General features: G+C 43.7%; 4 protein-coding genes across 5 annotated transcripts in view; 1 reads left to right on the top strand and 3 right to left on the bottom strand.

The window, feature by feature from the left end:
- The first annotated feature begins 161 nt into the window (after nt 1-161).
- LOC133019701 (P2Y purinoceptor 3) lies at nt 162-1,982 on the top strand. Its single transcript, XM_061086258.1, has 2 exons — nt 162-625; nt 1,073-1,982. The coding sequence occupies exons 1-2, from the start codon at nt 162-164 to the stop codon at nt 1,980-1,982; spliced, it is 1,374 nt and encodes a 457-aa protein (XP_060942241.1).
- A 644-nt stretch (nt 1,983-2,626) lies between these two features.
- Nucleotides 2,627-11,223, bottom strand: LOC133019125 (uncharacterized). Of its 2 annotated transcripts, XM_061085491.1 has the most exons (9): nt 10,988-11,223; nt 5,801-6,004; nt 5,593-5,731; nt 5,291-5,415; nt 5,102-5,154; nt 4,511-4,635; nt 4,324-4,431; nt 3,900-4,109; nt 2,627-3,593 (listed from the first exon to the last, which is right to left on the bottom strand). In XM_061085491.1, exons 2-9 carry the CDS (start codon nt 5,992-5,994, stop codon nt 3,240-3,242), a joined length of 1,308 nt encoding a protein of 435 aa, XP_060941474.1. In that variant the 5' UTR covers nt 5,995-6,004; nt 10,988-11,223; the 3' UTR covers nt 2,627-3,239. The 2 variants fall into 2 exon arrangements, with proteins under 2 accessions (XP_060941474.1, XP_060941475.1); XM_061085492.1 differs by lacking the exon at nt 10,988-11,223 and having other exon boundaries at nt 5,801-6,080.
- A 285-nt stretch (nt 11,224-11,508) lies between these two features.
- Nucleotides 11,509-13,344, bottom strand: med31 (mediator complex subunit 31). The gene is made up of 4 exons (XM_061085923.1): nt 13,188-13,344; nt 12,662-12,736; nt 12,318-12,414; nt 11,509-11,912 (listed from the first exon to the last, which is right to left on the bottom strand). Exons 1-4 carry the CDS (start codon nt 13,195-13,197, stop codon nt 11,699-11,701), a joined length of 396 nt encoding a protein of 131 aa, XP_060941906.1. The 5' UTR covers nt 13,198-13,344; the 3' UTR covers nt 11,509-11,698.
- A 290-nt stretch (nt 13,345-13,634) lies between these two features.
- The window catches only part of LOC133018915 (Na(+)/citrate cotransporter-like), a 10,425-nt gene continuing 9,059 nt past the window's right edge, over nt 13,635-15,000 (bottom strand). The window contains exon 12 of the mRNA XM_061085240.1: nt 13,635-14,934. Within this exon, the coding sequence (XP_060941223.1) occupies nt 14,806-14,934 (129 nt within the window). The 3' untranslated portion in view covers nt 13,635-14,805. The remainder of the gene's footprint in view (nt 14,935-15,000) is intronic.

Below are 15,000 nucleotides of genomic sequence, written 5' to 3'. Positions count from 1 at the left end.
AGAGAGAGAGAGAGAGAGGGGGGGAGAGTGAGAGAGAGAGAGAGAGAGAGAGGGAGAGAGAGAGAGAGAGAGAGAGAGAGAGAGAGAGGGAGGACTTGAAGGTGAAGGAGATGATTCCACAGGAACTCGATCCATCTCTGTGAGAAGAAGCCAGATGCATGATGGGATTGAGTCTCACTCCAGACCTCCGCTCGGTGGAGAACTCCTCCTCTGGCTCCGCCTCTTCTCTGAACTCCTCCTCTGGCCCCGCCTCCTCTCTCAACCCGGCGTCCTGCAGCATCGACGAGTCGTACAAGTACGTCTTCCTGCCGGTCTGCTACTCGCTGACCTTCCTCTTCAGCCTCAGCCTGAACTCCGTGGTGCTGCTGCGCTCCTGCCGCCTGCGCCGCGGACGCGGTGGGGGGGGCGGCGGCGGTGGGCGTGGCTGGAACACCTCTCTGATCTACATGGTGAACCTGGCCACCACGGACCTGATGTACGGCCTGTCGCTGCCCTTCCTGGTGGCCAGCTACGTGCTGAGGGACAGCTGGGTGTTCGGAGACTTCATGTGTCGTCTGGTCCGCTTCCTGTTCTACTTCAACCTCTACTGCTCCATCTTCTTCCTCACCTGCATCTCCGTGCACAGGTAGGTCCCCTGCTCCACCCCCCCACCCCCCCACCCCCCCACTCACAAGCACCATGACAACATCTCCTCACCTTCAGGTCCACCTGCTGGAGCACTGACGCTCTCAGAGCTGCCTGATTGGACGACCCCCCCACCGTGACCTTGTCTCTGATTGGTCGTGTGAATCAGTTCTATTTGGATGGAGACTCTCAGTCTGTAGGTGTCATGTCTCCTGTGGCCTCCAGGGGGCGACCTCACCAAGCTGGTGACGGATCTTTGTCTAACTTGATTTCTAACTCTCTCCTTTAGCTACTTCTAGCGCTATGCTAACTCCTAGCTCTAGAAGAAGCACTGGTAACGGTAACGGGCGGTCGGAGGTTTTCATGCTAACGATCGCAGAAGTTTAACGTGTTTTTACGAGATGAAGGTTAACGATGAAACTCACCGCTGGTCCCCCCCCCCCCACAGGTACCTGGGCATCTGTCACCCCATGAGGACCATCACTCTGGAGAGCAGGCGGCTGGTGAAGGGAACCTGCGCCGTGGTGTGGGTGGTGGTCTTCATCCTCACCTGCCCCATCTTCAGGTTTGCTCAGACTGGATACGTCAGGCGAGGAGGCGGAGCCGGCGCCGGGCCCGGAGCATCATGGGACGGCGGGAACGGGACCGGGGATCGGGACGATGAGGGCTACGTGAACTGCTGGGACGACGCCATTGACGAGGAATTTGCCGACTACGTCCCGTATGGAATCGTCCTGCACCTGTTGGGCTTCTTCGTTCCCTTCGTCATCATCGCCTGGTGCTACTCGCAGGTGGTCAGGACGATCTTTCAGACGCTGCGCTCTCCTCCCGGCTCCGTGGAGGGCGGCGAGGACTGTCATGTCGGAGGTGGGCCACCAGAGGGAGTTGGAGAGCGGGAGAGAACCTCGGTCTCCATCTCCGGCTCGCAGTACTCCCACTACATTCGGCGGCGGCGGAAATCCATCAAAACCATCGTAACCATCACGCTGCTGTTCGCGCTCTGCTTCCTGCCCTTCCATGTGACCCGCACGCTCTTCCTGCTGCTGCGGCGCGGGCACCTCGGCGGCTGCTACGCCATGAAGACCATCTCCATCTGCTACAAGGTCACCCGGCCGCTCGCCTCCTGCAACGCCTGGCTCAATGCCCTCCTGTACTTCCTGACAGGGGATAAGGGCGCCCCCTGCTGCTGGCCGGCAGAACGCACCCTCCGCAGAGACCGCCAGAACGGCTCCCTCTGGTGGCCGCTGAAGATCCTCAAGAAGGAGGGGGCCGGGGACGAGGACCAGGAGGCAGCGGAGCGGGTGGAGCGGGAGGTGCACACGGAGAACGAGTCCAAGTCTTCCAGGGTGGTCTTCTAGGGACGTTCAGACGCTGCAGGACGTTTGGAGACGTTGGAGACGTTTGATCTTCTGAGGAAAACGTTGCTGAGTGAATTAATAAAAACACGTTTCTATGAGACATTGAGTTCTCACAGGGAAAGTTTACAGGTTAGAACCAGACTGATTCACTGACTCATTGATTTACTCACTAATCCTTGAGTCGACCTTCGACCCTGTGATGATGAGGAGGAGGAGGAGCCAGTTGCTCAGTTTGTTGTTTTATGTCTCAGTAGTTAAAGTTAAATATGTTTATGGAACCTGTTATAATTATGTGATTCTTAAAAACAAGGTGACGCTGGCGTTTGAACGTGAGGTGAAGCGGCGGCCATGTTTCTCTCTGCATGACGGACGCCGCTGCGGTGATGTCACACCTCAGGTCGGCCTGTGATGTCACACCTCAGGTCGGCCTGTGATGTCACACCTCAGGTCGGCCTGTGATGTCACACCTCAGGTCGGCCTGTGATGTCACAGTCTGTCCACTGGTGTGTTTTGAGGTTTTGGTTCCTGGTCTCTAATGATTCATGATTTATGATAACGATCAGCTCCAGAGACTCGTGCTTCTCTGACTCTGCAGATCTCACTTCATCTATTTCAGTCAATATCAACAAAGGCTTTACACAACATTTCAAATGATCTGTCTTTATTTATTTGACCTGTTTCTTTAATTTAACAGTTTGTTATGCACCTGACTTTATTAAAAATATTTCACAATGATGACACAATATTATAAAGTTGTTCATGAGTGTTTCTTTGGCACCACGTTCTCATCAGGCTCCATCTATAAACGTTTATAGGCTGTATTCAACAGATTTATTAATACTAATGATTTCATGATCAATTCAATAACGACTTCAACAGAAACAACATTCATGAGCTGCAGAACAATTAGACAAAACTGATCATTTATCATCTAAGTGTTGATTCAGGTTCTACTGGTCGTTGTTCATGGGATCGAACTACTGGAAAATAAAATCAATGTGAGAATCTGCTCAGGCTGAAAGTAAAATGCTAACATGCTAATAAAGCTAATAGCTAAGCTTGTAGAAAATGATGTTCATCATGTAAGCATGTTAATGAGCAGGAAGCAGCTGAGGCTCATGGGAGATTCACCTCCTGCTCATGTGAAGTTCCAGAAGGCGCCGCTCGGTTCTGCAACTCGACAAGAGACGGAATCAGAAACTTCACGGAAACGCTCGTAAAACTGTTTCACTTGAAGTTTTCTAACGTTCCTCAGGCTCAGCTGTTTCTCTCGTTTGGAGGATTTGGGATTTCCCCCCCGGCTGGTGTGACCTCCCAGCAGGTGGCGCTGACCAGCCGGTAGTTGAGCCTCCGGTAGTTCTCAGGGTGAATCTGCCGCTGGCGCCACACCTCCTCGTACAGGCTGCGGACCACCGGGGGCAGGGGGGGGAACCCGGCGGCGTGAGCCAGCATCCGGCAGTACTCCCACTGGTCCTGTTCCAAGACCAGCAGGTGGCGCTGCTCGACTCCACGCTCCAGCTTCTCCTGCAGCTCCTGTAGGACCTGGTCCTCCATCTCAGCCCGAGACGGTAAAGGGGCGGAGCCGTCCAACACGGCCAGAGCGAACTGGACCTGACGGAGAAAAGAAAAAACCTCAGGCTCATCCGTCTGGGAATTTAATTTCATCTCATCATGGACGAAACCTGTGGAACAACCTGTTGACTGATATCCTCCAGTCCTGTTAATCCCTTATAATAAAGAACCTTTGAGTTTCATTCCTCAGTTATTGAACTTTGAACCTGGTTCAGTCCTGAAGCTTCTGCAAACTGGAACCTTCTCTCTGTCCTTCACGCTTTAAAGTTCAGCTGATGTAGAACACCTGGCCAACGACTGGTTCTGAACTCCCAGTTAGCATGAAGCTATCGACGCCTCGGCTACCTGACAGTTGAAGTGGGGGAAGGGGCAGATGATCTTGCAGATGCCGATGAAGAAGAGCGAGGGGAAGGCAGGAGGCATCAGGTAGCGATACAGGGGAGACACCATGTGGTCCTGGATCTTCAGACCCAGCTGATCCGCATCCAGGAACGGATACTTGAAGTTGTAGCCGGTGCAGAACATCAGGACGTCGGCGCGCTGCAGAGAACCGTCCTGTGGGACCAAGGGAAGTTCTCTCTGGTCACAGGTTCTGTGCTGAGCCTCCGAAGCTCCAAGGACTCAACGTGACAATATGCTTTCAAATCATTTACATGAGCTGGACACGTGTGAGATGTTCCAATGTTGAACAAAAAGATAAACAAACCAATCACATTGTTTTGGATTCATGTTTTGGTGAATCAGTGCAGGTCAGAGAGCGTCTGGTCACCTGGAAGCGAACGCTGCCGTCGTCCTCCACCGACGCCACCGGGCGGGACTGTTCGATCCCGGGAGGAAGTGGGAACGTGAGACGAGGACGACCGTGACTCAGAATCACCTGAGACACAGACGGACATCAGACATGTGACACGACGTCATCGGGGGGGGGGGGGGGGGGCATGAGGAGGACTCGTTACCTGAGCACCAGCCTTGGCCAGTTCAATGGAGATGTCCAACCCTGAAGCTTTGGCTCCCAGGACCACGACGGTCCGACCGGAGAACGGCTCGGGGAACCGGTACGCGTGACTGTGGAGCACGGCTCCTAGCGGGGGGGGGGGGGCACAGGCACGGGTTAGCTTAGCATAAGACTGGACATTTACAGGAGAGGCTAAAGGGTTAGGGTTAGTTCCAATAACACAAACAGGAAACAGGAAGGCACACGAGACAGGACGTCTGAATATATTATAGTAATAATTTTATATAAATAAAAGAAACAAATCTTAATTCAAACTATTTAATTCTCTTTTTGAACTAGATTTTCAAGTAGATTATTAACTTCCATTTTTTATTTCTTAAGTAATTTATGCATTTTTAAATGATGTAATCAAAGACTGTTTCATGTTGTTTTTGCAATTGAATGATGATTAATATTTAATTTACACATATTTTTAAAATTATTTTTATCCTTGTCTTATTGCAAATTAAAATATCAAATGTATGAATTCATATGTCTATCACACAATCTGTCCCTGTGACCCTTCTTCCATACGGGTGGAATGAAACTGAACCTTTGAAGCGGTGAATCCCGGGGACGCTGGGCACGTGTGGGTCGGAGTAGTGTCTAACAACACAAACACACAAACACACACACACAAACACACACACACAAACACACACACACACACATGTAAACAAACACACACCACGTGTCCTCAGGAGGTCATGACCTGCACATCACATGATCAGTGGCGTCTCACCCCGAGCAGACGAACACAGAGTCGAAGCTCTCCGTCTCCTGACGACCCCGCGCGTCACGTGATGTCACTTCCCAGGATGTGGCCCCGCCCCCCGGCGTCTTCACCTCCTCCACCACCGTGTTGAACTGTCGGAGTTTGTTTACAATCAGATCAAAAAACAAAGAAACAAAGAATCACATCAAAAAGTTGCTGATGAGTTTTCTGATGAAGAAATGATTTGATTCAAGAAACGCCAGCGCTCGTCTCTCACTGATCTCTGCGGAGGTCTCAGTGGAGCGGGGGGGCATGGCGGGCGACCTCACCCGGATGTGAGGCCCGATGGCGTGGCGTTGGCAGTAGCGCTCCAGGTAGGAGTGAACCTGCTGGTGAGGCAGGAAGCTGCTGAGCTGCTGGTCGAAGGGGAAGTCCGGGAACATCATCACCTCCTTGGGCAGGTTGGTCCTGTGGGAGGAGACCAGGTGACACCAGCTCTGCTCTGATTGGTCGAGGGGTCCCGACAGGACAACCTACCGGAGGTCTCGGTACATGCTGCTGTGAGCCGCCCCCCCGCTGGCGTCCGCCCCCTCCTCGTAGCGCCAGGTGCCCCCGATGCTGTCGCTGAGCTCGAACACCACCGGGGGGGCGAAGCGCTGTGGGCGGGACAGGATGTGCCTGGCTGCACAGAGGCCCGCCGCCCCCCCCCCCACCACCGCCACCCGCTGCATCCTCCTCCACCTGCGAGCGGATGACACTGAACTCTGATTACAAGTAGTACTTGAGTATTTTATCTTTGTGCCATTTTCTGAACATGATATTCATTCAGTTTAAAACTCATTCAAAATAACTGGAAACGTTTCAAAGCTTTAGAGACTTTTATATTTACATTTATTTATAGACAGTTGTTTATGTTTTTAACAAAGAGTCGATTTAAACAACATCTGCAAACAGCTGATTGAACATGAGCTCATGATACACAACAGAACTCTGATCAGAGTACTTATACCTGGTTTGATTAGTACTTGTACCTGGTTTGATTAGTACTTATATCTGGTTTGATTAGTACTTGTACCTGGTTTGATTAGTACTTGTACCTGGTTTGATTAGTACTTATATCTGGTTTGATTAGTACTTGTACCTGGTTTGATTAGTACTTATATCTGGTTTGATTAGTACTTATATCTGGTTTGATTAGTACTTGTACCTGGTTTGATTAGTACTTGTACCTGGTTTGAGTAGTAATTATATCTGGTTTGATTAGTACTTGTACCTGGTTTGATTAGTACTTGTACCTGGTTTGATTAGTACTTATATCTGGTTTGATTAGTACTTGTACCTGGTTTGATTAGTACTTGTACCTGGTTTGATTAGTACTTATATCTGGTTTGATTAGTACTTGTACCTGGTTTGATTAGTACTTATATCTGGTTTGATTAGTACTTATATCTGGTTTGATTAGTACTTGTACCTGGTTTGATTAGTACTTGTACCTGGTTTGAGTAGTAATTATATCTGGTTTGATTAGTACTTGTACCTGGTTTGATTAGTACTTATATCTGGTTTGATTAGTACTTGTACCTGGTTTGATTAGTACTTGTACCTGGTTTGATTAGTACTTATATCTGGTTTGATTAGTACTTGTACCTGGTTTGATTAGTACTTATATCTGGTTTGATTAGTACTTATATCTGGTTTGATTAGTACTTGTACCTGGTTTGATTAGTACTTGTACCTGGTTTGATTAGTACTTGTACCTGGTTTGATTAGTACTTGTACCTGGTTTGATTAGTACTTATATCTGGTTTGATTAGTACTTATACCTGGTTTGATTAGTACTTATATCTGGTTTGATTAGTACTTATATCTGGTTTGATTAGTACTTGTACCTGGTTTGATTAGTACTTGTACCTGGTTTGATTAGTACTTGTACCTGGTTTGATTAGTACTTATATCTGGTTTGATTAGTACTTGTACCTGGTTTGATTAGTACTTGTACCTGGTTTGATTAGTACTTGTACCTGGTTTGATTAGTACTTATACCTGGTTTGATTAGTACTTATATCTGGTTTGATTATTACTTATACCTAGTTTGATTAGTACTTGTGCCTGGTTTGATTAGTACTTGTGCCTGGTTTGATTAGTACTTATACCCGGTTTGATTAGTACTTGTACCTGGTTTGATTAGTACTTGTACCTGGTTTGATTAGTACTTATATCTGGTTTGATTAGTACTTGTACCTGGTTTGATTAGTACTTGTGCCTGGTTTGATTAGTACTTGTACCTGGTTTGATTAGTACTTATACCTGGTTTGATTAGTACTTGTACCTGGTTTGATTAGTACTTATACCTGGTTTGAGTAGTAATTATATCTGGTTTGATTAGTACTTATACCTGGTTTGATTAGTACTTATATCTGGTTTGATTAGTACTTATACCTGGTTTGATTAGTACTTATACCTAGTTTGATTAGTACTTGTGCCTGGTTTGATTAGTACTTATACCCGGTTTGATTAGTACTTATACCTGGTTTGAGTAGTAATTATATCTGGTTTGATTAGTACTTATACCTGGTTTGATTAGTACTTGTACCTGGTTTGATTAGTACTTATACCTGGTTTGAGTAGTAATTATATCTGGTTTGATTAGTACTTATACATGGTTTGATTAGTACTTATACCTGGTTTGATTAGTACTTATATCTGGTTTGATTATTACTTATACCTAGTTTGATTAGTACTTGTACCTGGTTTGATTAGTACTTATACCTGGTTTGATTAGTACTTGTGCCTGGTTTGATTAGTACTTGTACCTGGTTTGATTAGTACTTATACCTGGTTTGATTAGTACTTATACCTGGTTTGAGTAGTAATTATATCTGGTTTGATTAGTACTTATACCTGGTTTGATTAGTACTTATATCTGGTTTGATTAGTACTTATACCTGGTTTGATTAGTACTTATACCTAGTTTGATTAGTACTTGTGCCTGGTTTGATTAGTACTTATACCCGGTTTGATTAGTACTTATACCTGGTTTGAGTAGTAATTATATCTGGTTTGATTAGTACTTATACCTGGTTTGATTAGTACTTGTACCTGGTTTGATTAGTACTTATACCTGGTTTGAGTAGTAATTATATCTGGTTTGATTAGTACTTATACATGGTTTGATTAGTACTTATACATGGTTTGATTAGTACTTATATCTGGTTTGATTAGTACTTGTATCTGGTTTGATTAGTACTTATACCTGGTTTGATTAGTACTTATATCTGGTTTGATTATTACTTATACCTAGTTTGATTAGTACTTGTGCCTGGTTTGATTAGTACTTGTGCCTGGTTTGATTAGTACTTATACCCGGTTTGATTAGTACTTGTACCTGGTTTGATTAGTACTTGTACCTGGTTTGATTAGTACTTATATCTGGTTTGATTAGTACTTGTACCTGGTTTGATTAGTACTTGTGCCTGGTTTGATTAGTACTTGTACCTGGTTTGATTAGTACTTATACCTGGTTTGATTAGTACTTGTACCTGGTTTGATTAGTACTTATACCTGGTTTGAGTAGTAATTATATCTGGTTTGATTAGTACTTATACCTGGTTTGATTAGTACTTATATCTGGTTTGATTAGTACTTATACCTGGTTTGATTAGTACTTATACCTAGTTTGATTAGTACTTGTGCCTGGTTTGATTAGTACTTATACCCGGTTTGATTAGTACTTATACCTGGTTTGAGTAGTAATTATATCTGGTTTGATTAGTACTTATACCTGGTTTGATTAGTACTTGTACCTGGTTTGATTAGTACTTATACCTGGTTTGAGTAGTAATTATATCTGGTTTGATTAGTACTTATACATGGTTTGATTAGTACTTATATCTGGTTTGATTAGTACTTATACCTAGTTTGATTAGTACTTGTGCCTGGTTTGATTAGTACTTATACCCGGTTTGATTAGTACTTATACCTGGTTTGATTAGTACTTATGCCTGGTTTGATTAGTACTTGTGCCTGGTTTGATTAGTACTTGTACCTGGTTTGATTAGTACTTATACCTGGTTTGAGTAGTAATTATATCTGGTTTGATTAGTACTTATACCTGGTTTGATTAGTACTTGTACCTGGTTTGAGTAGTAATTATATCTGGTTTGATTAGTACTTATGCCTGGTTTGATTAGTACTTGTGCCTGGTTTGATTAGTACTTGTACCTGGTTTGATTAGTACTTATACCTGGTTTGAGTAGTAATTATATCTGGTTTGATTAGTACTTATACCTGGTTTGATTAGTACTTATACCTGGTTTGAGTAGTAATTATATCTGGTTTGATTAGTACTTATACCTGGTTTGATTAGTACTTATATCTGGTTTGATTAGTACTTATACCTGGTTTGAGTAGTAATTATATCTGGTTTGATTAGTACTTATACATGGTTTGATTAGTACTTGTACCTGGTTTGATTAGTACTTATACCTGGTTTGAGTAGTAATTATATCTGGTTTGATTAGTACTTATACCTGGTTTGATTAGTACTTGTACCTGGTTTGATTAGTACTTATACCTGGTTTGAGTAGTAATTATATCTGGTTTGATTAGTACTTATACCTGGTTTGAGTAGTAATTATATCTGGTTTGATTAGTGCTTATACCTGGTTTGATTAGTACTTATACCTGGTTTGATTAGTACTTGTACCTGGTTTGATTAGTACTTGTACCTGGTTTGATTAGTACTTATATCTGGTTTGATTAGTACTTATACCTCGTTTGATTAGTACTTATACCTGGTTTGATTAGTACTTATACCCGGTTTGATTAGTACTTATACCTAGTTTGATTAGTACTTGTGCCTGGTTTGATTAGTACTTGTACCTGGTTTGATTAGTACTTATATCTGGTTTGATTAGTACTTGTGCCTGGTTTGATTAGTACTTGTACCTGGTTTGATTAGTACTTATACCTGGTTTGATTAGTACTTGTACCTGGTTTGATTAGTACTTATACCTGGTTTGAGTAGTAATTATATCTGGTTTGATTAGTACTTATACCTGGTTTGAGTAGTAATTATATCTGGTTTGATTAGTGCTTATACCTGGTTTGATTAGTACTTATACCTGGTTTGATTAGTACTTGTACCTGGTTTGATTAGTACTTGTACCTGGTTTGATTAGTACTTATATCTGGTTTGATTAGTACTTATACCTCGTTTGATTAGTACTTATACCTGGTTTGATTAGTACTTATACCCGGTTTGATTAGTACTTATACCTAGTTTGATTAGTACTTGTGCCTGGTTTGATTAGTACTTGTACCTGGTTTGATTAGTACTTATATCTGGTTTGATTAGTACTTGTGCCTGGTTTGATTAGTACTTGTACCTGGTTTGATTAGTACTTATACCTGGTTTGATTAGTACTTCATGTATCTTGAATCCTCCACTTGTGTAACAGTGACATCACGTGGTTAGTTGGACTTTAACCTGAGTTTAAAATCTCTTAACTTTGTATTTAAACTCGACCTCAGATCAGTTGAAATCTTTGTCTCTGATAAACTCAAACAAATCATTTTTATCTATAATCGATATTTTCTTTGAGATGAGCGTGAACTCAAACTGCGCACGCGCACAGATTACAAACTCGAACCTAGTTAGTCACGTGTTACTTCTGTGAATAAACGTTAATATAAATAAACAATAATCAACAAAAGCGTCGTTACCGCAGAATCCGTCACTTCCTCCGCTCCGTGTTCCGCCGGCTCGGTCGCTGGGCGGACGCTTTGTAAGGGGGGACAGTTTATGCTGTAACACCGTCCCTCACTCACTAGTGTCCGGGAACGTTCAATCCACACAACTTCCGGCCCCGGCCCTTCAGAATAAAAGCCTCCTCACTTCGCCGTTAAAATGCAGATGACCAGAAGCTGTGGTCACAGAGAACAGCACAGTGAAGCCTGGAGCCACTTTGACCTTTGAGATTCAGACAGAAGAAGAAGAAGCAGCTTCTGGTTGGATGCCTCAGCAGCGCCACCTGTCCCTCGGAGGGAGAAGGTTTCTGTTCTGGATCCAAACGTTTTCATGTCGAGTTAGAACAGGAGAGAAACCACAGAGATCAAATCAAACCACAGAGAAGGTCCTTCAGATAAAAAAATCCTTTATTATGGAAATAAATCATGTTTTCTGTTGTTTCCTGTCGTTATTTCAGCAGCTGGTCATTGAGAGTGTGTGTGTGTGAGTTTGAGTGTGTGTGTGTTTGAGTGTGTGTGTGTGTGTGTGAGTTTGTGTGTCAGCTGATCAGCGTCTGCTTCATGTTTACACTGTAAAACGTCTCAGTTCAACTCCACAGGCTCAGAAGCATTTATATCAAAAACATAAAGAAAAGTCCGATATGATCCCGGACCAGCTGAGCTTGGACTCCTCCTCCTCCTCCTGCGTCACTTGGCGGCGGCGTTCCCGTGCGGCGGCTGCTGCGCCTGCTGCTGCTGCTGCTCGGCGAGCGCCTGCTGCAGACGGGTGCGTTTCCTGGAGTAGTGCTGCCAGTGCAGCAGCTGCTGCTCGTCGATGAACTTGGCGCATTGAGCGTTGACCAGCTCCTTCCGGAAGTGCTCGTACTGCAGCAGCTCCAGCATGTGCAGGCAGTGGGGGTACCTGAGGGCGGGGGGGCAACCGCATCAACCCCACGCAACAGGAAGTGCTGCTTCACGTTACAGATACAAAATAAATGTCCCCTCCTTGGCCTTGAACCTTAGAAAATCTCAACTAACTTTTTAAGCTTGTGCAAAATCATTGATTACGTTGCCATGGAAACATCAGACATTTGTTGTTTTTCAGCTACAAACTAAATAAATCAGATTCATGTGTGAACATCATGTGATCACAACTCAACTCAACACATGGGAGCAGGAGCAGAGGTGTTATCTTCTCATGAGACTCAAACTTTAAATTATCAAGGATGATGTCAATAAAGTGAATAATAATAATAAATATTGTTAATAACAATGTTCCTCAGGATAGATCCATATGCAGTAGAGACCTGCTGCAGCTTGGTCTTACTTGAGGAACTTGGCGTACTCGGGCTCCTTCCAGTAGAGCAGGTACTTCAGGTAGTTGATGAACGGCCTCTCTCTCAGGAAACCTCTCTGAGCCAAGACTGAAACAAACTCACATGTCAATAAAGAAACTCACTGAAAACTGAAAGATGTTGTGTTGTTGTGTTGTTGTGTTGATATGTGCACTTCCATCAGCCCCTGTGTGTGTCCTGGGGAAGTTTCTGTTTGACTCTCGTTAAGTTAAGAACAGGAAGTTGAGTTAAGAACAGGAAGTTGAATCTGAGACACAGTGACTGATGTTTCCTGAACGACTCAAAGTGTAGAAGAAGAAGTTCAGACGTCACTCACAGTTCAGGTAGTTGGGATTCGCCAAACACTGAATAAACTCCAGCTCCGACTGGAACCGGTTCCTGGCCTGTTCCTCTGCACACACACACACAGACACACAGAGACACACACACACACACACACACACACACACACACACACACACACACAGAGAGAGAGAGACACACACACACACAGAGAGAGAGAGAGACACACACACAGACACACACACACACACACAGAGAGAGAGAGAGAGACACACACACAGAGACACAGACACACACACAGACACATATAGAGACACACAGAGACACACACACAGACAGACAGACACACACACACACACACAGAGATACACACACACAGACACACACACACAAAGACGTTGAGTTACACGTTTCTCTTGGTTTGAACAACAGGAAAAAGACTTGTGTGTAACACACTGAATATGTTGAATAATCAGCAGTTTCCTCCTTGATGCGGTTTATGCTAACATGCTAACATGCTAACAGGCTAACATCAGCGAGCGGAAGTAACGGATACAAACCTGTTTCCATGACGACGGCTCCGCACCGGAACTGAAGCTAAACCCAACTTCGGACGGTTTCGATCTGTTTCGTGTTTTTAAATGAAAACACGAAGAAAACGCGTCGTTGATGCTTTTTGTTTACAGACGCTTGACACCGGCCGCCATCTTTGTTTCTTCTTCTTCTGACAAATCAGATCAGAGGCGCAATACCGCCCCCTGCTGGACGGAGTGAGTGGAGCAGTAGAATCAGAATCCGGTTCAATGCAGACAAACATGGAATCTACTGTAGTGAATTCGTGCAGGAATATAAATATAAAAAATATGAAACATAAATAAATGTTTAAAGCGGGAGGGATAATGCAAAATGTTAAGTTATTAGCATTCAGTTCAGGAGTAGTATAGTAGTACTTAAAATCATAACTGTGTCCACAATGAAACTTTACAAAATAAAAAGTCTTTCATTACTTCACTTTGAAGAGCCACGTTTATTAAAACCAAATAAAACTGTTAGAAAACAGACAATACAAAAGAAGTAAATGTAGAGTACATAAATCTTGTTACCTCATAAAACTCTTGTTTGAAAAGAAACAATAGAAAACATATAAAATGTATTTATCTAATAACTGATGAATTCATTCCAATTCACAGGGATCACAGCTGGAGTCCGTTTGTTCACGGACACAGAAAAACTTCAGCAGAAAATAAAGAATAAACAAACAACTTTAACGTCAGTTGTTAAAACTCTTAGTTTTTATAGGTCTTCATATTTTAGGTTAATTGTTCACAGAGAAAAATATATTTAAGTTATTTAACTTTGTATTCCTCTGCTGAAGACCTGACCAAACCCCAACCCTAAAATTCATTTAAACTATGATGTAAAATTATATTTAATCATCATTTAGATTCAATCTCTTCTCATCTGCTCTTCTTTTAATATGTTATTACATACACAATGAAATCTATAACTTATCCAATTTCCATTTTATTGTGGAGGAATGTTTTCTTTTATTTTGTAAACAAGACGAGCTGGAAACAGCAGCAGCAGATTGTGGGTTTCATGCTTTTACTGTGAAACATCTGCAGGAAGTGTTGATTCAATGAATTTGGCTCAAAACAAATTAAAGAAACAAATGAAATATGACTTAATGTTAATGTTTATATAAATAAATCCATTTAAAACTGAGTTATTTTTTACAGAAATGTTTCTCACAGCTGTTTCAAGTTTTAAACTTTCCAGTGGTTCAAAGGAAATCGTCCCTCCACTTCCTGTGCGTGTTTTAGCGTTAGCATCGAACAGACGACGTGTGATCATCGGAACAGTGAAAGAGACCGAATCACAGACTTAATTCAATCGAATCATGACCAATACTGCAGCCAGCCACCAGGGGGCGATCCAGATGCTGTTGTTGATCATTGTTTACAGGCACCGAGTGGAAATCTAACTTTAGACCAGAGATATTCCACCTTTCAGTTTGGATTGGACCTTTGTTTCTGAGGCGTCTTTTATTTGTTACGTTAAAACTTGGTTTTAGTGAAGAATCTACGATGTTTGTTTTGGAACCGTGCTCTCGACCAGCGCTGCCTCCGGTGGCTCGGACGCACATCACAAGCTGAAGGATGAGACGAGCAGGTGCTTCTACACAGGTGCGGTGACGTTGGCCCACGACGGGAACGAGTCCAGAGAAAACAGGACACGCCCCCAACTGTTGATCGCCAGAGTGATGCAGCCGATCCCGATGACGTTCATCACCACACCTGTTCTAGCCTGCAGGGGGCGCAGAGGAGGTGGAAATCATTTCGACTTCCTGGGGAAAGCTGGATCGTCCTCTGA

Source organism: Limanda limanda, chromosome 14 (genome assembly GCF_963576545.1).
Source record: "Limanda limanda chromosome 14, fLimLim1.1, whole genome shotgun sequence".
Lineage (NCBI taxonomy): Eukaryota > Metazoa > Chordata > Actinopteri > Pleuronectiformes > Pleuronectidae > Limanda > Limanda limanda.
This window is presented reverse-complemented; position numbering and strand designations above follow the sequence as displayed.

Excerpts from the sequence above, each read along its gene's own strand:
- med31 (XM_061085923.1), bottom strand. Across the intron at positions 12,415-12,661 it reads GAATCCCAACTACCTGAACT|TCTTGGCTCAGAGAGGTTTC; the intron begins GTGAGTGACGTC and ends AGTTTGTTTCAG. Across the intron at positions 11,913-12,317 it reads GAGTACGCCAAGTTCCTCAA|GTACCCCCACTGCCTGCACA; the intron begins GTAAGACCAAGC and ends CCCCGCCCTCAG.
- LOC133019701 (XM_061086258.1), top strand. The coding sequence starts at position 162 with ATGGGATTGAGTCTCACTCCAGACCTCCGCTCGGTGGAGAACTCCTCC. Across the intron at positions 626-1,072 it reads ACCTGCATCTCCGTGCACAG|GTACCTGGGCATCTGTCACC; the intron begins GTAGGTCCCCTG and ends CCCCCCCCACAG.
- LOC133019125 (XM_061085491.1), bottom strand. The coding sequence starts at position 5,994 with ATGCAGCGGGTGGCGGTGGTGGGGGGGGGGGCGGCGGGCCTCTGTGCA. Across the intron at positions 5,732-5,800 it reads AGCATGTACCGAGACCTCCG|GACCAACCTGCCCAAGGAGG; the intron begins GTAGGTTGTCCT and ends CTCCTCCCACAG. Across the intron at positions 4,636-5,101 it reads CGGGATTCACCGCTTCAAAG|GAGCCGTGCTCCACAGTCAC; the intron begins GTTCAGTTTCAT and ends CCCCCCCGCTAG.